General features: G+C 41.6%; 1 protein-coding gene across 1 annotated transcript; it reads left to right on the top strand.

The window, feature by feature from the left end:
• The first annotated feature begins 7410 nt into the window (after positions 1-7410).
• On the top strand, positions 7411-22398 carry ppp2cab (protein phosphatase 2 catalytic subunit alpha b). Its single transcript, XM_054755516.1, has 7 exons — positions 7411-7746; positions 18139-18348; positions 18419-18592; positions 18686-18775; positions 18848-19009; positions 20522-20640; positions 20725-22398. Exons 1-7 carry the CDS (start codon positions 7645-7647, stop codon positions 20795-20797), a joined length of 930 nt encoding a protein of 309 aa, XP_054611491.1. The 5' UTR covers positions 7411-7644; the 3' UTR covers positions 20798-22398.
• The last annotated feature ends 2151 nt before the right edge of the window (positions 22399-24549 follow it).

The following is a 24549-nucleotide window of genomic DNA, read 5'->3' as shown; positions in this document are numbered from 1 at the left end:
CTGTTTTATTAGTGTCATTATGTTTACCTCCCCAAGGACGTTATGTTTTTGCTGGCATTTATCTGTTTTTTTGTTTCTGTTGAAAATAACTTGAAAAGTTCTGAATGGATTTGGATGAAATTCCGGAATTGTCGGAAATGGGATATGGAAGAACTGGTTACATTTTTAGGGTGATCCGAATCTGGATCCAGGAATTTTTTAAAGGATTCTTTAACATTGCGAGAATGGACCATTTTGGGCATTTGTGCATATAACTCCACAAAAAATGGTCAGAGTACTTGGGGAAAAAAATACGGGCCACTTTCCAACGGGTTCTATGAAATATCAAAGACTGATCCAGATAATGAAATAATTCCGGCTACTATGATCCAGAATGTTAAAAAATATTGGAATTTTCATCATAGGAAGACAACAAATAACTATAACTATAGCTATAACCATGTAACAAACACCATTATACAGTATATAGCCCAGACACTGGCATCTGGAGTGTGCCAAAGGATTTGTTGCATCTTCAAAAGCTATGGAGGTAGATCCAGAAGGAAACCACCATTACGGAAAATGCGATTTTGTGAATAACGACTGAACTAATATTGATATCATCATAAATTGCTAATGCTATGTTTTCATGGTCAAGGAATGTGAATATGTATGCAGTATAAAGTAAGTACATGTAGGGCTAATATTTATAGTGTAGATCACATTATGGGGGGAACTATGGCGCTTGGCGGAGGTCTGCGCTGTTCGAGTGCTTTTCTAGTCAGGTGTTTGTTTTGTCTGGCTTCCTGTTGGTGCAGACGCTCTATGTCCACTTTGATTCCCGGAAGTTTGGGTGAGCAGGGAACGGTTCCTCTCCTGTGACCTACATTCTCAGCACGGTGAAACACTACGCCGCTCGTCTATTGATAGCAGCGCTGCAGCATTCAGACTGAAATGAAAAGACACGGTTATATTTGCTACAGCTTTGACTGGGATTTCACTGAAGGCCCTCAAATGTCATCTGTCCTCATGGGAGTCGAGTAGGTGTATTTATAGAACTCAGATGCCACTTTATTAGGTACATCAACACACTAATGGGACTAATGGGACCCATTAGAACAGGTGTGTCCGAAGTGCCGCTTAATCCTCATTAGGGTGGCGAGAACATGGAAACTCCGCACAAAGATGCCCAACAGAAATTCAAACCGCATCTCCTGACTGTGTGGCCAACATGCTAACCACCGTGCAGCATTGCTCTCTATTATGATTTTTTTTCTTCTGTAGGACACAATACAAGGTCTTTGTCTACCTACAGGTGGGTCAAACTCGTTTTCAATGCGGGCCACGTTGCAGTTTGGTTGCCCTCAGTGAAACCGTGAAACCATAAAAATGCAGAATCGCGTCATGATATTATTACACATTTGATTATTTATGCGCTTACATTGAAATCAGAAACTGGTGTACATAACTATTGTAGAATTCTGTTAAATGGGTTTTGGCGACCAGTTGCATGCGGGACAATGCACCCTCCCCCCTTTTTATTTTCTATTAATTGCCCATTTCATGAATGCATAGAAAATTTAAATCCATGTTTTGGCCGATTTCAGTCATGGATGATCAGCAGCATACAACCGGGATCGCAGCATCCCTAATTTCAATGGGAAACGTTGTGGAAATTTTGGAATTTTGGAAAATCTGAGAATGTTCTGAGACACCTGCATTGATCGCAAACGATTCCCGAATAAACTGAACGATTTGATGTCGGAATGGTTTGAATCGGTTAAAAAGAAATGAAGGAGACGTTAGAGGACAAAAACAATATAAACATCTTCCGTCTTCGTAGCCGACAGCAGGTGGCGCTCGGGAGCCGAGATGGAAATAGCAGCCTGCTGTTGTCATGGTTTCAGTTTTCCTGCCTCCTAATTGGCGGAGAAAGAGAGGAGGGATGGAGAGAGAGGTTAGTCCTGTCTCCGTTCCTTTTCGTTTGTGAAACGCCACAAGCGAGCTCACCGGACATGAATAAAAGGAAATGACAAATGAACATTGCCTGTGGGGTGTTCACCTGTGCCATCATGTAAAGTTCCTTCATGCAACGTTGCTATGCATGCTTGCCATGTAAAATCAATGCATAAATGCACAGTCCACCTGATTGATTACGCGTTGCCTGCATCCTCTCACACGGGATTATTATCAATCTCGGTGCTGAGCTCCCACCTAAATTAGCTCCTGCGACCACAATGAAATCACAGCTGTTTGATTGGCGGCGATAAAAGGACGGCGCCCGCCGTGCCACCACAGCTGATGATATATTTGGGATTAAGCCGGTGTATTGTTGAGCCGTCCCCTGACTCTTATGCAATAAATGTCAACACATTGGACACGCGACACCGTGTTAGAGCCTGCTCTGTCAGCAGGGCATGTGGAACACGTCTTTGACAATGTTCAGGACGCTTTCTAATCAACAGGCTTCGCAGAGAATCAACTTGTCCCTTGAGGAGGCTCAGCAAAGCCAAATAGGAGAGGTGTCCAAAGTGTGGCCCACAGCTGTTACTTTATTGGTCCGGGGCACATTCTAAAAATGTCATTTCACAAAAATAATAATAAACCCAGCAAAAATGGTTAAGAGCATAACATTGAAATATTAAAGAAAAAAGACAAGAAACAAAACAAAACAACAAACAAAGTTGTCATTTTTCATTTTGTGGAAAATTTATTATGTTACAAGAACGTTAGATCTAATGTTAGAAGATGTCCAGCAAGTCTGTGGTTGCCAGTGCCAGTGCCCTGTACTTTGCTGTGGATTGTTGGGGGAGCAGCACCAGCAAAAAGGACATAAATCGGATGGACAAACTCATCCGGAAAGCCAAACAGCTTATCGGCACTCAGTTGGAGGCGTTTGTAACAGTGAGAGACAGGAGGGCACTGGACAAAGTGCTCTCCATCATGGACAACCCCACCCACCCGCTCCATCAGGCAATACAGGGGCAGCGAAGCTCATTCTCCAACAGACTCCTCCAGGTCCGTTCCCACAGTGAACACCCAGCTCTACAATACCTCACTTGTCTGTAAAAGATAATCCACCAAATTATTGCGCTGTACTGTCTGCCCTTCCATGTATAAAGTGTACATTTACTTGCATTTACCACATTTCTACAGACTATTTTCAATTTGCAAATTTTGTTTATCTTATATTATTTTTATTTTATTAAATTTCATTCACATTGCATTGCATTTTATTTAAGAGTGGTTGTCTTTTTCTTCTGCAATTGAGCTACTTCAATCAAGCAATGTCCCTTGTGGGTCAATAAAGTCTGTCTATGTCCAAATCTAAGTCTAAGAACAAAGTCAAAATATTGAATGAACTCATAATTATGAGAAGAAAATTTACAAGAAGAAATTGAAAAAAAAAAAAACAGCTGTAATTTTATGAGAATAAAGTCAAAATATTATGAGAAAAAAAGGCATACTCTAAATAATAAAGCTACTACTATAAATAAATGCCATTTTAGTAGCATAGAGCTGAAATATTCAAGAAGAATACATAATTTTTTTTCCAATCGTAATATTATGAGAAACAAACAAAACAAAATAAAGTTGTAATTTAAAAAAAAATCGTTTGGGGAAAAATAAAGTCAAAATATTACAATAAAAATGTAATCAAAACATTTTACAAGAATAAACTTGTAAAATTATGAGGAAAAATAGTCATTTCAGTAGCGTAGAGTTTAAATATTAAAGAGAAAAATGCTTAAAAAAGTCATAATATTACGAGAAAATTAGGTTGGGTTAAAAAGTTATAATTTTATAGAAATACAGTCAAAATATTATGGGAACTAAGCCATAATATGAGGATAATAACAAAGATTATTAGCAAAAATGGGTAAAAAAAAAAAGTGCAAAGAGTACCTTTAGACACCCCTGCTGGCCTGCATGGGGACCATGATTGTATTAAATAAATCAAATGAAATGATTATTAATAAGCTATAGTATTACATATGACACTAATTGGCTTTGTCAGCTGTAACACAACAGTAACATGTTAGGTCAGCATGGCTCAGGTGGCAGAGTGGTTGTCTCCCAACCTGAAGGTTATGGGTTCAATCCTCTTGTGATGGTGTTGAAGTTTTCTTGGCCAAGATGCTGAACCCCCAGTTGCTCCTGATGTTGTGTCATCAGTACGTAAATGTGCTAGCAGTGTCAAAGCGCTTTCAGTGCCTTAGAGGTGGAAAAGCGCTATACAAGTGAAAGACCATTTACCATGTTAGCTTAGCATATGTTGACCTACGTTTTTGCATCTTTAATGTACAAAATGTATGATATTGTTCCATTAAGATGAAGATTAAAAACGCTTCCCCTTCCCTGTGCTAATTGGATCAGCCTTTAATCTCACCTTGTTTCATGATGCTTTCAAAGCAGCCCAGCACGCAGCTTCCATGAATTGGCTAAATACGCTACCGACGCCTGTCTTTGATCGCAGATGCCGTCTGCTTTTCGACTTTGCATTTTCAGCCTGAAATCAAAGCAGAACATGGATCCTCCAAGCTCAGCCACTTAGTTCCCGCAAAAAGTGAGAACGCGTGGGCTGCAGGTGAAAGGTTCTTCTCGACGAGAAGATGTGGGCCAAATACGTTTTGCTCCAAAGCAGTTGCTCGGTTGGGAAGTAGGTCAACACAAGCAGAACTCATAAATGATTAACACCAGTCTAACTGCTGCCATTAGGTGGGCTGGGAGGGAGCGATATTAATGACCATAAAGATCTCATATGACAATATTCAATATGCAGACGACAGTCCCTGTAACCACTGACCGTGAAACTTGCTGACATCAGCAAAAGATGTCTTGTCACAGAACGCCAGTGTGACAGTTGCTTGCAGCACCAGACATGAATATCCTGTTTGCATGAGCAGCAAATCAACACTGGCCAAGAAAGTACATTTACAAAATATTGGTGCTTTATGACACATTTCACACATGTTGTAGGGAGACTGGGGACAGTTGCAACAGGGGACGGTTGCAACAAGCCTTATTTGTCTAATCAGTAACATGCGAGAGTGATGACACTCATACTGCACATGCTCAGTTAGACCCTCTACTCGCCAAGAAGAAAGTGGCCGTATTGCGCATCTGGTCCAGCTTCTATCAAGACAAAGTTGTTTTGGAGGTATGAAAGTAGCTTTTTTCACGAGCTGTATTTTTGTATGAATTACTCCAAACCTACCTGGTTTGAATCACTGTTTTGTTGACTATTCAGCAACATTGCTTACATTTGCCAATGTTATTGTGGCTAGTTAGCAGATGGTGTTTTGTCGTGACTGATAGTATGGGGACGGTTGCAACTGTTGCAACTGTCCCCATGTTAATATCAAAATAGACCACACTAGGCTCAATTAATATATTTTACTGCTCATGATGGGCAGAATAGGGAATCATAATAAGAAATTAATGCTAATGATAAACAAAATAATTCCCCAAATAACTTGTTGAGCAAAAATGAGCAATTAGTTATTGTTGTATGTGTTGTGCTTTGGAACAAACTAAATACATTTTCCTGTGAAAACAATCATATAAACTTTGTTTGTTTTCAGTATGCCAAGAGTGAGGAAGCGAGTCACTATTAGAGGGGTTCCCCTCAGTATTTTGGAGGAAGAAGAGGAAGAAGATGTCTGTTTTTTTCTGTGAGCTAGCAGAAATGTTCTGGGTTCTGCAGAATTGTTCAGAAGCTGCTGGAATAGTTAGTTGCAGTTTTATTTTTTAAGCATTTGTGTGCCTTTAACAAAACTTAAAAATCAAGCTTTATATTCACTGGAGTTTTAAAACAATGTGAATTTTCTTCACTAAAACTATTCACTGTTTGTTCACATGTTTAATAAATGTTTTTTGCACTCCAAATTATTCTATTTTTTTTTGTCCCAAACTGAAATATTGAGTTTTTATAGCTTCCGTAAAATTTGCACATTGACTCATAGTAGGCCTATGTTTTACACAAAACTAAACTTATTAAATACTTTAATATTGTATACTGTGGTTATTTAAACAAAAAGCACAAAATTTTGGTGAAATTTAATGGTTTTTGATATGTTGCAACTGTCCCTGATCGGTGTTGCAACTGTCCCCAGGTTTGGGGTCAGTTGCAACGTCTGAATTTTTTCATTCAAATAAATATTGTGATTGATATGTTATATGTAGCCATCTTTAAATGGTATGGCTATTTAGCAGACAGAAGTAGGTTTACTATGTAAAGATTTGGTGTGCCTAGTCTGAATACTCTCTGAGTAATTGAGAGTAATGTAAAAAGTGTTGCAACTGTCCCCAGTCTCCCCTACAACAGAGAATCATAACTTCATCACATTTGAAGAAGTCGCTGCTATTTGTGGTCCATGATGATGCTCAAGTACAAAATTAGAGCGTGATCCAATGTCTAACTCTATACCAGGGGTGTCCAAACTTTTTCCACTGAGGTCTGCATACTGAAATATCAAAAGATGCGTGGGCCACTCATACATTTTGAAACCAACTCTTGCAGATATGCCACAAGAAAAATGCAACCTGCATCTCAGCTTTGTGTTATTGGTGACAAAGAGTATTATTAATATGAACTTTTTCCTCCTTACAATACACTTTTTTTTGACAAATATTTTAACTTTCTTCTTGTAATATTGTTCTCAGAATATTTGGACTTACTTTTACCCAACCTATTTTTCCTAAAATTGTAGCTGTTTTGTTTGTTTCTTATAATATTACAACTAATATTACAACATATTTCAGCCTTTAGTATTTTTAATTGAAACAATATCACATTTCAACGAGCTATTCTTTCTCTTATTATTCTAATATTTTTTCTTTATTCTCATAAAATTGCTGCTCATTTTCCATTTTTGCTGTAGATTTTTTAAATTTACTTGTTTAATTGTATTTTTAGAACATGCCGAGGGTCAATAAAAAAACAGCCACGGGCTGTAAATGCCCTGTATAGTGTGCGGCCAATGATAAACACCCTAGCACAGTCATTACGTGTAGAACACTAGACGTACCCTGCACAACAACAAGCTGCTTGTTCACAGGTGTGTTCTAGTGTTTTCCATAGTGCTGCTTGCAAACAGGTGACATCATTGGCACATCACAAGGGCACATGATGATGCAGTGTCATGGGCTGTATTGCTACACTTCTTCCAGCGAAATAAAATGAAAACATGCGGCGGCAAGTCGAACACAATCAAAGCACACTGGGGGAAAAAAAACACACGATTTTCTCGTCGATATTCTCTTGTTCAAATTAAATCATAAAGGTACATTCACTGACGTTATAAATGACGTTTCGTACTTTATTAACGTCGAGTTCTATAAGTAAACACGGTTACCTACAAAGCTAAGCAGATTGCTGCGCTTTTATTTTGATAATCTACGCCGGAAATGCATTGTTTTGCAACGGGGACGCTGGGCTAGGAGACATTCCCAGGCAGGGTGGATCACCAGCTGACGTCTCCTTGTTCCCTCCCCTGCTATTGCTTTCAGTCAAACATCATCCTCGCCTTCAGGCAGCCGGGGGGAGAACACGAGCGTTCCCCACAAAAAGAGCAACTTGACACCCGTTGTCGCAGTTTGTGTCCGGCCGCTTGAAAAGACTTGCACACCCTCTCCTTCCCCGCTCCACACAAACACGCAGCAATGGACGAAAAGGCGTTTACGAAGGAACTGGATCAATGGATCGAGCAGCTCAACGAGTGTAAACAGCTGACGGAGGGCCAAGTGAAGAATCTGTGTGAAAAGGTGATTGCTTTGCTTTTAAATGACCAACCCCCACCCCCTCTTATTCCCTACCTCCTTCCCCTCAACGTGGGCCCGCCATGGACGTCTTGTCTTCCACAAATTCTTAAAATGGCGTCTGGGCTTTTTATTACACTGGACTTCCCGGCTGATAGTTGGCGTTTAGATGTTTACATGGTTGGAACGTTTGTGAGTCATGACATGACGGGGGCCACTGAGGGTTTGAGCGGGCCGCCATAGAGACACCTACCAGGACCTGTAGCGCCGCCTGAAGCTCTGATTCTGGTGTCGTCTTAGTAGTTTTCGCACGTCTTGTGTCAGGAAATGTATACATAAATTTACTATAAGACCAGCTTTAGGTGAAGCTTCATAGCCATGAGTGGTTGAAATGCTCACGAGAGCTAATTATGTTAGTCAGCAAGCTGACCCGTCCTGTCACTCATTTATCTTCTGATTGGCTTAGAAATGCGTGACGTCAGAAAGTCCAACTCAAACCAAAACGCACTCTTAAAAAAAGCAAGTTTTCCCATAGAAAATAATGTAAATCCAATTCATCTGTTCCAGATACGCAAAACACATTTTATAGACAATAATTCTAGTTTTACATGCAGAAAATGATGCAAAAATATTTACAAATGAAAAATGGACAACTAAACTTTTTTCTAGTTTTGTTGGAACCCCCTCCCCACAAAACAATCAATTAACAAAGTAAACACGTTATTCTGCTGCAACCACAATTTGCTAAAATTTAAAAAAAAATTGTGAAAAGATACATTTCAAACATAACTTTCACATTGACACAAATATTTTTTGCTTTTGTGACAGCTCAAATATCTAAACAACTATACCAACATAAACAACACAAACAAGGGGTTGTTTGACATTAAAATAATAATTTATTAACAAATGTAACAACATGAACAATTTACAATTTTCACATTTGGAACTGAACTAAAACTAAGTCTGTGCACGCCTTAAAATTTCCCTATAATGCGTAACCTTCTGCACGCTACACTCCTCCACGCTCTCTCACTTACTCCTTCCTGTACACTCCTCCACGCTCTCTCACTTCCTCCTTCCTGTCATGTGTGATTTTGAGCTGAGCTCTTATCAAATACACTTCTGCCACCTTGTGGCCTTTGTTGTGGCTTAAAATTGCTCTGAAGTGAAATGCATTAGTGGAGAGTTGCATCATCGCCTCTTGCGCAAAAAACCTTACAGGCATATAAATATGTTGTTGGGATCGGGCGTTCAGGTTTCTAAAAACGTCTAACTACGTCTTTGGGATTGAATGAGTTAATATAGAAAATGAAAAAAAAAGTGTCCCGGCGAGGATATGTGTGCTCTGTTTGACTACCTGCCATGAACATGCTACGGTAAGTTTAAAGCTTATGTTTCATTGTTGGAAGCAAAAATGAGTGTTATGGATGTAGAATGAGACAGGCAGAAACACAGTGTCACCCTCGATGCGCCGCCATGTTGATAGACTGTTACGCGGGAAACAGAGTAGTTGTGTATTCATGGATGTGTGTGTACCGCAGCCAAGGACGCAGCCAAGGACGCCGCCACATCGGACGGTCTTGCACCCTTGTCTCGGTACGGTCCGTCGCCTTTATCTTTTGTGCGGTCCACGTGTTTGTTACGCCGTGCATCTCTCTAGCGCAGCAACTCTGATATAAACAAATGCTGTTGACCCAAAATAGCGCCCGTGGCCCACAATGCACTGGACGACCACGTGCAAGTATCACGAGAGTTCGTTTTCGGTGCGTGATGACGCTAAACAAGCAGACGAATGCAAGCCAAGGCAAAATGAGAGAGCCCGATGTTTTCCACCTCTGACAAAGGCTGTTCATCTCGTCCGATGAATTCAATTATTTTTCGGGTTATTAGCCTGATGATCACACCGTGAGCCTCCAAAACTCACCATACAGTACTCTGTCAAGTGTTTGTTCTTGAAATGCCGTAGTAAATTAAAGCTTTTTAACGCGCTACCCCCACCAGATAGTTTTCGTGGCATGTGTTGGCAGGTAAGCTCCACACGGCAGACCTGATTATTTCTGTTTTGGCACGCCTGCGCAGTGTGAAGGAACGTGGGAGAGGGACGCTGTCCAAGACGTTAGTTAGGGCAAGACACCACACTGCACACAGGGCTTGCTGCGGGCTGCAATAGTATGAACCACTGGATTGGCTTTTGTGGTCGAAAGGCATTTAGCGGCATATGCCGATCACATGATTTTTATTTTTAGAAAATTGTACGATACTGATCGATCGCCGATCAGAGCGTCCCTACTCGAGGTACACACTTTAACAAATATGTCAAAACAATAACCTGTTTGCATTTGAACATTGCAGTTGATTCAGAAATTTCTTCAACATGAAAACCCTTGACTGTAATTCAAACCCAGCTCTACATACTGTACTTCTATTCCTTCCCTTTACCCTCTGGAAAAATTGTGTGATGGGATCCATGGAGTAAGTTTAAAACAAATGAACAAGAGGAAGGAGTAAGTACTGTAATACCCCGCGACCCTCGTGAGGATAAACGGCATTAAAATGAATGAATGAAAGTACTGTAATACAAACTCCAAATGACAGTGAAGCAAATGTCTTTGCCACAAACTACACTACTACGAACACGGGGGCGATTGTGGTCATCGACTCGCTTTGTGGGTAGAAGAACACGCAGCTACATGCATGCTCCTTGCCAAAGCCATCAGATAGTCCATCTATCAGATAGTATAACATTCCACCGGTCTTTGGTGTTGTGAATGTTTTCATGTGTGCTTAAATGACATCATCCTTGTTTCGTATGGCTGTGCTCCTGAGAAGCATAGAAAGAATCGTCATCCGAGTAGATTAACTTAACTATACAAGCTGTCTGCTACGTAGTGAACGATTTTTAATTATAAATTTTAAATTGTAAATTTTTGTATATGGATATTTCCGGGCTTACCTTACTTAATAAAGTATTACTAAACTACTAAATGAAGTATTACTAAATTTACGGGTACTTTGTCCAACATCCATCCATCCTCCACCACAGATAGATTGCAGTCCTGTGGGAAATACTGCATCACCTGTAGATTTTTATCAACACTTAAAAAAAACTATCAGATTTGACAGAGAAGAAGAAATGTCTTGGTGTGACGTGTGCTCAGCTAATTGGAGTAACAATGTCTGGTTGTCTTTCATTTGCTCGCAGAGTTGTTGACGTTGCAGTGCGGCTTTGACCTTTGAAACGCGGGCTTGTTGCTGAGGCAGGAACTTGATGTTATGGCGGCTGTTAAGTCCCTTAATATGCAAGCTGCTGGGAGCGTCCGTGTTTGAGTACATTCAAAACGTCAGCTATTGCTCTGGTCTTTTTAGCACGTTTGTAATGGAGAGTTCTGCTCAACCCAGCCCATAATGCACTGATGCTCCTGGCAAAGAGTGTGGTGCTTTAGAATGGGATATGACGTTAAGCTTCTGCAGGCATGTTGATCCATTCTGCTCTTAAAAGGACCGACAGATGAGGCTCGCTACTGTTTGTGGAGTGCTTGCTACTCCCAAATGGCTTGTTAAGGAGCGCTAGCATTTTTTAGCTGCACTTGCATCTTTTCCCCAACATCCTCTGTAATGTAGCCAAAGGTGCAGCTCAAACACTCGGTGGCTTTGACTGCTGGATGCACCCACACTACATCCTCCCTGCTGTAAAAATAGTTTGAGGACGCGATTGATTGTGAGCTGCTGCATCGGTAACACCATCCAAGCCTTTCTTTGCCGAGGGGATGGAGAGCGTGAGTCAGGATAACAACTGTGAATCAGAGCGCCAGCATCCGTCTCTGTTTTGGGATTCATGGAGGAGGACAGGAAATAGATGTGCAGCTTGTTTTCTGTCAGGCCTCCGGCAAACTCCTGCCATGCTCGCTGGTTTGATGCGCATGAGTGACAGGCACGCTGTCTTCTTACACGCCCATTTTGCTGCAGAGTTTTGTTTTGGTCGTGGTCAGCACCCAAATGCCATTCTGACACGTCATTTACCGGTAATAGGAATAGCAACACCGTCTTCAGTGCCATTATGGAAACTGCTGGATAGTTTCTTTCAACTTCAATCTAAAATGCAGAGGTGACCTCAGTAAAATCAGTTGCTGGAGAAACCACATTATTTCCAAAATGGCTCTACAGTGGAACCTTGGCTAGCGTCATCGATCCGTTCCAGAATGTCCAGCTCTAACCGAAACGTACTCTAGCCCCTACGTTCCCAAAGTGGGGTACACCAATTATAATAGGGGGCATGTGATTCATATGCATCATATGAAGAAATAAGTTTGCTGATTATTTTGTGCATTAAGAGTGTTTCGTCATGAAGGTTTCATTTATATTGGTGTTAAAATCCCCGCACGGTGCGGCTGTGAACACCTGTCACTGTGAGTGGGCATTCTGTCATGATCTGTGGAACTGTAGAGTGCTTGACCCCCAGTATGCAGAGACAGACAGCGGTGGGACAATACGTCTTTTAATTAAGCAGGTTAAACAGAAAGCGACAGAGGTGAAAAAAGGCTCTGTGACAAAACATATACTTGTAGTCCAAGGCAGTATCGACAGGTCGTAGGAAGGTTATGTGACAGCACGGGGCGAAGAGAAAAGGTACAATGAACCAGCGCCGTACCAGAGACGACGCTGGGCTTTCAAACACCACAAACTGTAATTGCTGCCAGCTGCGCTCACATTCCAAAAACATGCATGTTGGGTTAATTGGCGACCATAAGTATGAATGTGTGTTTGAATGATTGTTATCTATGTTAACTATGCAATTGGCTGGTGACCAGTCCAGGGTGTACACCGCCTCTCGCCCGAAGAAAGGCTAAGATAGGAATAGGCTCCAGCATACCTGCGACCCTAATGAGGATAAGCGACATAGAAGATGGATGAATCCTGAAATAGTGGTGTGAGAAAACAAACTTGTAGAGAACACACATTTTTACAGTGGAGTTCCTGACGCAAAGCGCAGCCATCATATAATTGACTTATTTTTCTACAGAACTAGCCGCTAGAAATGAACGCATAACTTTTGCTCCCGATGTAGGCATCTTACCATTCACTTAGTTTGTCCGTAATTGGAATAATAAAGATGAGAGTTGCATTATGTGTGTGTGGCTGCGGACGTCACTTTTGGTTTTGCAAATCAGGAGGGGGCTTAATGTCAACTGACTGTCATGTGACATTTGCAAAGTAACGTTTATGATGTAGGTCACATGTGACCCACACTACTTTCGCCATCGCCATAATGGGCACCTGATGTAGCATATACAGTGGTGTGAAAAAGTGTTTTCCCCCTTCCTGATTTCTTATTTTTTTGCATGTTTGTCACACTTAAATGTTTCAGATCATCCAACAAATTTAAATATTAGTAAATGACATCACAACTGAACACAAACTGCAGTTTTTAAATGAAACATTTTATTATTAAGGAAGGCCCTGTGTGAAAAAGTGTGAAAAACTCCCCTTAAAACATAACTGAGATTAATTGGGTAATATGAGTGCAAAGGTGACTATAGGGTTGCTATTTAATGTCTAGAGGGCTCTAATAATCTTAAAAGGTGTATTTAGAAGGTGGTAAACAGGTTTTCATGCCCTAACTACCAAAATATTGCATTTATAAAAAAGAATCCTACTGGAAATTCACTTATCAGTCAGGTCTTGATCCAATTAAGCGCCTTTAATGAGGGATTACTGTAGTTACATTTACATTAATTGGATGGCGTTAGTTACAGCAATGACTTCAAGGCTGCATCTGAAACAATTTGGGCCTAAAGGCGATCACATGCAGTTAATACAAGCACAACTCTTTTGCTGCCTAAACAGGCAGCCATAGCAATCAAAGCTAGCATGTTTTTTGTACCTGCTAAAAGGTTTTTAAATGTTTGTCTTGCTGGCCAACTTCTGGCTGTGGCGCGGGCACAGTAAGGACTTCCAAGCATGACCGTGTCATCATCATCACATGTTGAACCCTACGTTGAACACAAAGTTCTCTGCATGAGCAGTCAGGCAGCTAGTCAGGACAGACAGTTTTTCTGTCATATTTGCCAATCACGGTGTTGCGTCGTGTAAATAAGTGTTTTGTCGTGATGTTCATGTTGCGCTTTGGCCACGTTTAAAGCAAAAACAAACCACACCAGGCTTCATTTGTTTTCTCAGCACAATTCAAGTGTGCTCATCAACAGCTGACGGGACAATCTGCTGACTCCCAAGTGCCACAAAGAGCTCGTAAAGCGTCATCGTGGCCCACGTATCAGCGGAGGACCTTTTGGACTGGTACGACTCCTTTTAATGGGATTATATTACGGCAGGCGGGAAAAGCCTGACCTCACTTCTTGGCACGACATTAGAGGTTTGTTAGCCCCGTGTGTTCTCTATAACATGCAACTTAAAGGAAAAGTGCACTTTTGTTTTGCCCATCATCCACAATCCTTATGTGAGACATGAACACATGTCTTTCTGTTTTCTGTGTTCTAAAGAGAGCAAAACAGCTAACATATTGGAGCAAACAATGCACGTAACGGGACACACCTATTTATAAAGCCCGAAGAAAAAGAAACACCAACAAAGTTGTGTTGACATAAGTGACCTGTATATAAACCAAGCTTCAGCGACATTGTTATTGTAGCAACTAACAGGAAGAACTATTTTTCTGGCATAGTGACACAGCGCCTCACGCCACTACCGAGAGGTAACGGGTCCACTCCAAAACATGCGATAGGACACTGACTGGGAAACAAGAACAAGCATATGAGCAACTAGGAATAGACAACCAAATGATGTGTAAAGTATTCCATGTGTTGTTTCTACACGGCTAGATGGACAGTGTTGTGATATCATGTGCTATGTGCTCCATGTATCACGATCAATATCATGGTATGCCGTTCAATGCAGCACAAACACTCCATTTCTGTCGGCATGGTTTGGTAAGCTCCACATTTACACCACCAAGTCATGCTGGTCTGGACTCTCTCACCCCTCCGTCTGCTCCGATGCTTCACTCTCTCTTCTTGCGCGCTCAGCTTCTAAAACCTGTAGCTCATCCTCCGTATATTCAGGCTCAAAAAGATAAGGTTCTGGATCCTCATTTTTCCAAAAGTAGTAGTCGTCGGCGGTGGCTCTTCCGAAGTCTGCCATGATTAGTAGTTGCAAACAGACACGTGTTTTCTATGCTGCTGTTGTAGCGTTGTCACACTTTACAATAAAGTACACAAAAATACAGTAGCTACTGAGGAACTATTGAAGAACAAATGAGGAACTAATGACTAAGGCATGGAAATTTAGACTATTTACTGAGGAACTAATTAACTAATTAGTGGAGTAGTTACTGAGGAACTAATGACCTAATGAGTAGAGTAGTTACTGAGGACCTAAGACAAATACATTTAAAGTAGTTACTGAGGAACTAATGAATAACTAATGAGTAGTGGTTAGATTTAGGATTAGGTAGGTTTGTTCTTCAGTAACTACTGTAATTTTGTGTACTTTATTAAAGTGTTAACGTAGCGTTAGTTCCTATCTACGGACTTTGTGAAATTGATGCGCCCAGGAAAGAAGTCCCGGTAATGTTTAAAATGACAAAATACGGCGAAACACTAAGTATGACATGTTATCATGAATGCACCTGTTACTGCATGCCTACAGCATGGATATAAAACCATAAAACCTTGTTGGAGGTTTTTTTTAGAGGGCTGTATTGTCGAAATAGGTGTGTCCCATTACATGCATTCTTAGCTCCCTCATGCTACCAAAATATGGCAAAATACTGAGAGTATTACATGTTATCATGAATGTACCTGTTACTGCGTGATCCCAGCATATACCTGTATACAAAACCACAAAACCGTGTTGGAAGTTTTTTAGAGGGCTTCATTGTCAAAATAGGTGTGTCCGATTATGTGCATTTCTCTTTTTAGATCGCACAGGAAAGGAAATGACGTGTGTGATCATGTCTCACATAAGGATTGTGGATGATGGGCAAAATTCAAAACAAAGTGCACTTTTCCTTTAAAAGTGGTGGGAGAATCCCTCCCTCTGACACAGGTTTGATGCCTGCTTTGTGTGTGTGTGTGTGTGTGTGTGTGTGTGGGGGGGGGGGGGGGGGGGGGGGGGGGGGGGGTTATGTAACACCTGACCTTCTCATTGCCTCATTGGCTGGCTGTGCTTGCTAACCAGCTCTTCAATAAAGGTTGTTCTCGTTTGCATTGAAAGCAGCAGCTTGGGAAAACTCAGACTCCATGACGCCTTCAAGCTGCTGGAAGAAATCAACTAAGTTCCAATTGATGACAAAGCGAGTCGATGACTACAAGAAATGTGTGCTAATGTTTTCTTTTGCGATTTCGTCTTGTTAGTTCTGCTTAGGGCCCTATGATTTCTGCATTAACGGAATCGCGGAATTGGTCATTAAAAATGGAATTTACTGTTAAACGAGGAATCTTGCGGAAAGTGACACAATGTGAATGAAGTGATGTCATCGTGAGGAGAAGGAACATTTGTGTGGGGAAATATTTCCCCAGCACACTGCTCAATTGTGGGGGAATCTCATCACATACAGTAACTGGCCCCCTCCCGACTAAACATATTGAAATGGTGGCCTGAAGCAGCATGGAAACTCCTCTTACGGAGTGTGGATGGAAGCTAGCGGGGTTAGCTTAGTTAAGCATAGCATGCTAGTGCAGCTGTGTGTGTGTGAGTCTCAGGCTGTATGGGTGTGTTTACGCTGTGTTGTGTTTTACCGCTTTAATGTAAGCGAGCGTTTGACAATGCCTGTTGACGGCGTGCAGGTTCTGAGTCAAAAAGACGACAGGCATGTTTATTCTTGCACCCAGCTCGTCTTAACGAGCAACAGAAATTCTCAACACACATGGCACACTTCCAGCCTTCAAAATAAGAGCACCGTTTGCCACATCTCATCTAATTGTGTAAACAAATTAAGGGTGTCATAAAAAAAACATCATACTTTAATAACGAGATTAGAATTGCATGGGTGACTACATCTTCCTGAACCACTAGCACAGACATCACAGTGTTGAAGATTTTGTAGCAGTGTGTGCAGAGGCTGACATCGCATTAGAAAGGTTAGCCAGGGTACATCCATTTCTCCATTATGGCCAAAACTGTCCAATGATGTATTGCATCAATAAAATGTAAGGATTTTTGCATTTGGTTTTTGCATTTTATTCACTAACCCAAAAAGCACACACTCTATGTTGGTAAAATAAGTAGAAAACAGAAAAAACGGAATTTGGAAAAAAAGAATATGGAATTTGGGAAAAAGTGAAACAGATTTCATAGGGCCCTAGCTAGTGTGCATTCTTGAAGGATCAACTCCAGCCCGTGAAAGCACTGCTGACAGTTCTTGCTTTGGACTGTGTGCAGTAGAGATGTGTTGCTGTGACAGTGCCACTTGAAAGTTCTCTCACAGCACTAATAATACCAGCGAGGGACTCATCCAAGCAACTGACGTGACTGCTGGATTTTCACGCTGTCTGCACACTCATGCATTGTCGGGGCTATCTACACACACACACACACACACACACACACACACACACACACACAGACACACATTTCTTTGCCAAGATTGTGGCTATGATGTCTGGGGCCCTATGATTTCTGCGGAATTGGCCAATGGCAACTTCCCTGGATGCTAGAATATAGTACAATATTATACCTGTACTGTATGTACAATGATGTGCACATTATCATCCCTGAAATTAGTGCACACTTTCATGGAGCCCAAGAAACATCCATCCATCCTCTCCTGCTTATCTGAGGTCGGGTTGCGGGGGCAGCGGCCAAAGCAGGGAAGCTCAGACTTCCCTCTCCCTGGCTACTTTGTCCAGCTCCTCACGGCGGGTTCTGAAGCGATCCCAGGCCAGTTGAGATCGTCTCTCCGTGTCCTGGGTCTTCCCCAAGGCCTCCTCCTGGTCGGACGTACCCTGAACACCTCCCCAGGGAGGCGTTTGTCAGGCGTCCTGACCAGATGCCTGAACCACCTCATCTGGCTCCTCTCAATATGGAGGAGCAGCACTTCTACTCCTTAGTTTCTCCTGGATGACAGTGCTTCTCAGCTTATCTGTAAGGCAGCCATCCTTCAGAGAAAACTCAATTTGGCTTCTTGTACCCGCCATCTTGTCCTTTCGCTCACTACCCAAAGCTCATGACCACAAGTGAGGGTAGGAACATAGATGGACCGGTAAATTGAAAGCTTTGCCTTTCGGCTCAGCTCCGTCTTCACCACAATGGACTGATGCAGAGTCAGCATCACTGCAGACGCTAAACAAACGCTTCTCGTGGTAGATGGTCAACTTGGTTTGCTGTATTTTACAACAAAATAGTAGTCATGCCAAAATGTGTGCATGCGTGTGTGTGCAGGCCAAGGAGATCCTGACAAAGGAGTCAAATGTCCAGGAGGTGCGATGTCCCGTGACGGTGTGCGGCGATGTGCACGGCCAGTTCCACGACCTCATGGAGCTGTTCAAGATTGGCGGCAAATCCCCCGACACCAACTACCTGTTCATGGGCGACTACGTGGACAGAGGCTACTACTCGGTGGAAACCGTCACTCTACTGGTCGCGCTTAAGGTGAGCGGCATAATGCTGACGTTTTGCTTCCAAAGCCACTCACACACGGGCGTATGGCCGACTCTCTCAGGTACGTTTCCGCGAGCGCATCACCATCCTCCGAGGGAACCACGAGAGCAGACAGATCACGCAAGTGTACGGCTTCTATGACGAGTGCCTGAGGAAGTACGGCAATGCCAACGTGTGGAAGTACTTCACAGACCTGTTCGATTACCTCCCCCTCACTGCCTTGGTCGACTCTCAGGTGGGCGACGCCACTGCTTGCTTGGCTTTTTTTTTGTTTTTTTTTTTGGATGAACTAAGTAAATGTTGGTAAATACTTAAACCTTGGTTCTAGATTTTCTGTCTTCATGGCGGCCTGTCGCCGTCCATCGACACACTGGACCACATCAGGGCGCTGGATCGCTTACAGGAAGTGCCTCATGAGGTGAGACAAGCTTCAAGTAAGATGAAAAGATGCTTTTATTGGACAAACACAGAACTTGTGATCTCCGCGCAGGGCCCCATGTGCGACCTGCTGTGGTCGGACCCCGACGACCGCGGCGGCTGGGGTATCTCTCCTCGGGGGGCCGGCTACACCTTTGGTCAGGACATCTCGGAGACATTCAATCACGCCAACCGCCTCACGCTGGTGTCCCGTGCCCACCAGCTGGTCATGGAGGTGAGGGACCACACTAATGTCCTAACAAGTTGCATTACTTCCTCAAACGTGACAGGATGTAGTCCAGCCAGAATCCAGCACAGCATTTACTACCCCAGGTAGCATGCGGCCATGCCCACTAGTGAACCCATCAGGGTTTTATGCTGCTGATTGCGATACCAATCACATGAATTAATTATAGATTTTCCCATTTATTTATGATGAGTGCTATTGGCCAAGGGTGCCGTGTAAAGGGGAAAAGCCAGGACAATTCAAAGGTCCCTTAACTGCCAGGGGGACCAAAAATAAGTAATTACTAATAATATTAGTAATTAATAACAAAGGGGGGAATGTAGGGCCCAGAATTCGTGGCTGCACCCCTGCTATTGGCTATATGATATGAAAAAAGGAAGCATAAAATCACCTTCATTTTGACAAAAACATATTTGACTTAATTTTTCAAGAGAACATAGGGTATTTTCCGGCCTGTAGGTCGCTCTGGAGTATACTGTAAGTCCCACTGGACTATAAGTCGCATTTTTGGGGGCCTGTGGCCATCTAGCTTTTAGCCTGTGATTAGCTTTGCAGTTAGAGTATCGTCCTCTTTTCGCCAGTCCCTCACAAGTTTCTCGTTCACACCAAACTTTCTTTCTGCTGCTCGATTACCGTTTTCGGCTGCATATTTCACTACTTGTAATCTGCAGAGTATGATTTTGTTTTTGGGGGCATTTGTGGCTGTCATGTGCATGCCAAAGTAAGGGGGGTTCTGCAGCCATGGTCTGTTAAGGCAGCTTTAACCAATCAGAGGCGCCGATGAGGTAATTTCCTTTGACGTGTGGTATCATAACAAACATGGCGATGTACACTAGAAGCTACATGTGGACTGCTAGCGGAGTAGCGTTACTTTTCAGTACATTATTTCACATTTGTCAGCAAAATGTAGTGAAAATAAAAGTGAAAATGGATGAAACATGTTCTTGATTAAAATGTTGCATCCAAAGCTTGCGCTCACCTCAGCTCCTTTGGATTGTGCCGCTGAAACAGGTGATTTTTATTCACACGTGGTAAATATGTCTTCACACCTCATACACCTCACACACCTCATTTTCAATTCTTTATAAGGCTGTTTTTGTATCAAAACAGGTTATTTATTACAAAAACAGACTTTTTTTGAAAAAAAAAAAAAAAAATGTATGCACAACAGCAGCTGTGGCCACACCCCCATGTAGCCAAAATGCTACCGTCCTTTTATGTGAGTCCACAGCCAGATTTATAAATCATACTCCTCCGAATCAAATGGTTGAATATTGACTATTCTGAGACAACTGCTAGTAAACAGACATGCTAACATTAGCTTAGCAGTATTATACTTTGCTGCAGAGCCCCGCAGTCTCCTCTTGGATAAAATTTGCTTCCTTGCCGTGGCTGAGAAGTCACATGCCAGGATGTTGTTACGAGGCAGTGGGGCTTATCTAGCAAGAACTCTGATCTTCCAGTGATGTTTCAGAAAGGAACGCTTCCTGTCCTTTGCAGGGTTACAACTGGTGCCACGAGAGGAACGTGGTGACAATATTCAGCGCTCCCAACTACTGCTACCGCTGCGGCAACCAGGCGGCCATCATGGAGCTAGACGACACCCTCAAATACTCCTTGTATGTTTTCCGGCAAGCCAGCCCCGTCTTTTGTCTTCAGCATTGCGCCCGACGACCCTTTCATTTCCCTTTTTCTCATCCCAGCTTGCAGTTTGACCCGGCGCCTCGCAGAGGGGAGCCCCACGTCACCCGCCGCACCCCAGACTACTTCCTGTAACCTGTGACCTTTATTTGAACATCCTGTGGGTTACCGGTATTGCCAAGATATGGAAGACGAGGGTGTCAGCCTTGAGTGGGCGGGGCTACACAGCAGCTGGACACATTGTACATTCACACAAAGACCTATTTATGCATTTAGCAACAAAAGAACTAATGCTCAGTCTATGTGTGTGCGTGTGTGTGCGTGTGGACGGACCAAACAGTATGTGCCATCATCACCACAATATGAATTGCTGAGGTCTTGAGGTCGTAAATGTCACACTACATGAAGCAACTAAACTTTATTGGAAAGGTTATATATGTATATACAGTGGTGTGAAAAAATGTTTGCCCCCTTCCCGATTTCTTATTTTTTTGCATGTTTGTCACACTTAAATTTTTCAGATCAAACAAATGTAAATATTAGTCAATGACAGCACAACTGAACACAAAATGACATTTTTAAATGAAACTGTTCATTATTAAGGGAGAAAAAAAATCCAAACCTACATGGCCCTGTGTGGAAAAGTGATTGCCCCCCCCCTTAAAATACAATTTAACTGAGATTAACTAAGATCTATCAGTGTGGAAAAGGTTATTGAAGGCATTTCTAAAGCTTTGGAACTCCAGCGAACCACAGTGAGAGCCATTATCCACAAATGACGAAAACATGGAACAATGGCCGGCCAACAAAAATGATCCCAAGAGCACAGCGACGACTCATCCAAGAGGTCACAAAAGACCCCACAACAACATCCAAAGAACTGCAGGCCTCACTTGCCTCAGTTAAGGTCAGTGTTCATGACTCCACCATAAGAAAGACACTGGACAAAAACGGCCTACATGGCAGAGTTCCAAGACCAAAACCACTGCTGAACAAAAAGAACATTGAGGCTGGTCTCAATTTTGCCAGAAAACATATTGATGATCCCCAAGACCTTTGGGAAAATAGTTTGGTCTAACAAGACAAAAGTTTACTTTCTGGAAGGTGTGTGTCCCATTACATCTGGCGTAAAGTAACGCATTTCAGAGAAAACATCGTACCAACAGTAAAATGTGGTGGTGTGATGCCCCGTGTCTTATGGTGGAGTCATGAACACTGACCTTAACTGAGGCAGGTGAGGCCTGCAGTTCTTTGGATGTTGTTGTGTCATTGTGTAATTTAAAAAACATTTTGTGTTCAGTTGTGTTGTCATTGACTAATATTTCCATTTGTTTGATGATCTGAAACATTTTAAGTGTGACAAACATGCAAAAAAATCATTCGGGGAGGGGGCAAACACTTTTTCACACCACTGTATAATGCGTGTATGTGACACACATATATACATACATACAAGCATACATAGGAGAAAGGATGATCTGTTTGCACTTTTGTAAATCTAAAGAAATGTAACATATGATTGCCGGATGAAGAGAATATTTACATTGTTTCCTTTTTATTATATCAAGAAAGTCCCAAATGAAGACAAAGGTTTTACATGTGGTGTGTGTGTGTGTGTGTGCGAGAGGACGACATGATGAAGTGTTCATCACATTACACACTCTGAAGCAACCACAAGCCTGCCTGTATTCATAATCCAGACATTTGAAATAATAAAGATAAAGGTGGCTCCTTCATGACAAGACTGCTTTCATGTGACTAAAAAAAAAAACCCCAACAAAATAAAAATAAATAACATTGATTTGACATTATACGCCAGCTGGTGTCAAGCTCCAAAGTCAATTTTGACTCCAGGATTTAAATTTGGATGGCAGCAGCTGAGAGGCTTGGCACACACTCCCAACATTTAGGAAGTTGTCCAGGATCTGGACACGGATCACCTCAACAACCATCCCACCTTGATGTCTGATAACAATATTTGTTATTATATAGACCGCTATATATATTAAATTATATACACACACATCGTATTGACCTACACGGGACTGGCTTTAGCTTGTTGTACAAAATGTATCGAAATGCCCCGCATCCTTTCATTTTTATGTATGTGACACCTGCTGGAAAAGGTTTGGACACCCCAGCAGTGGCAGACCTTCCCCCTCACTGTACCCAAACTACTCGGGTCACGGGGCGGGAGCTCGCGCGAGAAGTCCCGCTGAACGCTGGGCGTTTTATTCGTAGGGACCGTCAATAAATTAAGTTGAAGAGAGTTTGTTGAAAAAAAATAATTACCTTCCAAATAAACAAAACAGCCTATATATAACTGTTAACAATATTTGAAAAGTATTATGTATTTTATTTACGGTAATCTTTTATTGAATTTTATATACTGTAGATTTTTTATATAAAGATTTTGTTCAATAGCTTCCAGGTCATGTGACCTAGGTACTTTAAACTCCCCTATATAAGAGGTACCACTAACCTAGCGCTATCATGCATACCTCTTTTTTCCACAAGTTTTAGAGGATTTCATATGAATTTTTTACATTAAAAATCAAGGATTTTGTTAAACAGCTTCCAAGTCATGTGACCTATGAACTCCAAACCACTTTACAAAAGAGGTAATAACCTAGTACTATCATCCACACCTCTTTTTCCCCCCAAACTTGTAAGTTTTACAGGACTTCATATGAATTTTTTCCCCCCCAAAAAATCAACTCATTTACTTCAGCAAGCCGGCTCTGTCATTTACCGGAAGGAGCAGCTTTTTCTTTGGCTTTTTTTTTTTTTGACAAAGCATACTTGAGACTTTTTGTCATGCAGCTGACTACTTTTTACACTTGCGTGACACGTAAGAATGCGTGTCCCTGTTTGCCTTTGGCAAGTATTTTACTTAGGAAATGTTTACTTATGAAATGTCAAGTATTTTTAACATTTCTCAAACTTTTTATGATGCAGTTATTTACGTTTTAGAGTGGTGAACTTCTTTTTACACTTGGGTGACAAGAACGATTTACCAACTCTAATTTGATAACATATTAGTCACTACTTTATTTTTGCACAATGTAACCTAAATAGTTGAATTGCTGCCATTAAGAGACAAATATGTCCTCTACAAAAAGTCAGCATGTTTTTCTTCTTAAAATCTTAATCTTAAAATTCAGAAGTCAATCAAATGTCAGGTAATTAGGATAAAAACAGCAGCACAAGAGATTTTACGGAGCAAGTTACCTTTAAAGATAGATGCACGCTTTTTTTCATTTATTAATTAGTAATTAATTTATTCGTTAGTATAACTTACTTTATGAGAGTAATGGACACTGGATCTATACTTGATATATAGATACCACGGTATATACAATTGGTTTGAATAGTTCTATTTTTATGTAATAATTTCATGTATTTACGTATTATTTATTTGTGTTTTCATCGTACACAACCTTCATTATGGGCCTTCTTGCTAGCGGTTAGCATGCTAGCTATCAGTATTGTTGGCAAAGACATTTTTGGGGCTCTAGGTCAGAGGTTAGCAACTGGTAGCTGGCCCATTTCCAAATTGCCTCAGGAACATATTTAGCGTCCTATAACACAAATATTACAATACATCTCTACGTCGCTACAAAACTACATTAGCGTTTTAGTGACATGAAAGTACTGTGAATGTTTACAATTACGGTAAATAAATGACCCCGGAACTAAATTTCACACTTACTTTGTTGTTAGTCGGAACCTATTAACGAGCCTCAAAGTCTGTACAATACTGTAAACATATACGTTTTTACAGTTTTAATTTTGCTAATTGCATTGTGCACCACTGTAGAATAAAATCTTAAACCTTATTTTAAGTATTGAGCGTTATGGTTTTGATGTTTTAGACTGATAAAGGT

The sequence above is a fragment of the Dunckerocampus dactyliophorus genome, chromosome 16 (assembly GCF_027744805.1).
Source record: "Dunckerocampus dactyliophorus isolate RoL2022-P2 chromosome 16, RoL_Ddac_1.1, whole genome shotgun sequence".
NCBI lineage: Eukaryota > Metazoa > Chordata > Actinopteri > Syngnathiformes > Syngnathidae > Dunckerocampus > Dunckerocampus dactyliophorus.
The sequence above is the reverse complement of the archived record's forward strand: the minus strand, read 5'-3'. Positions and strand labels throughout refer to the sequence as shown.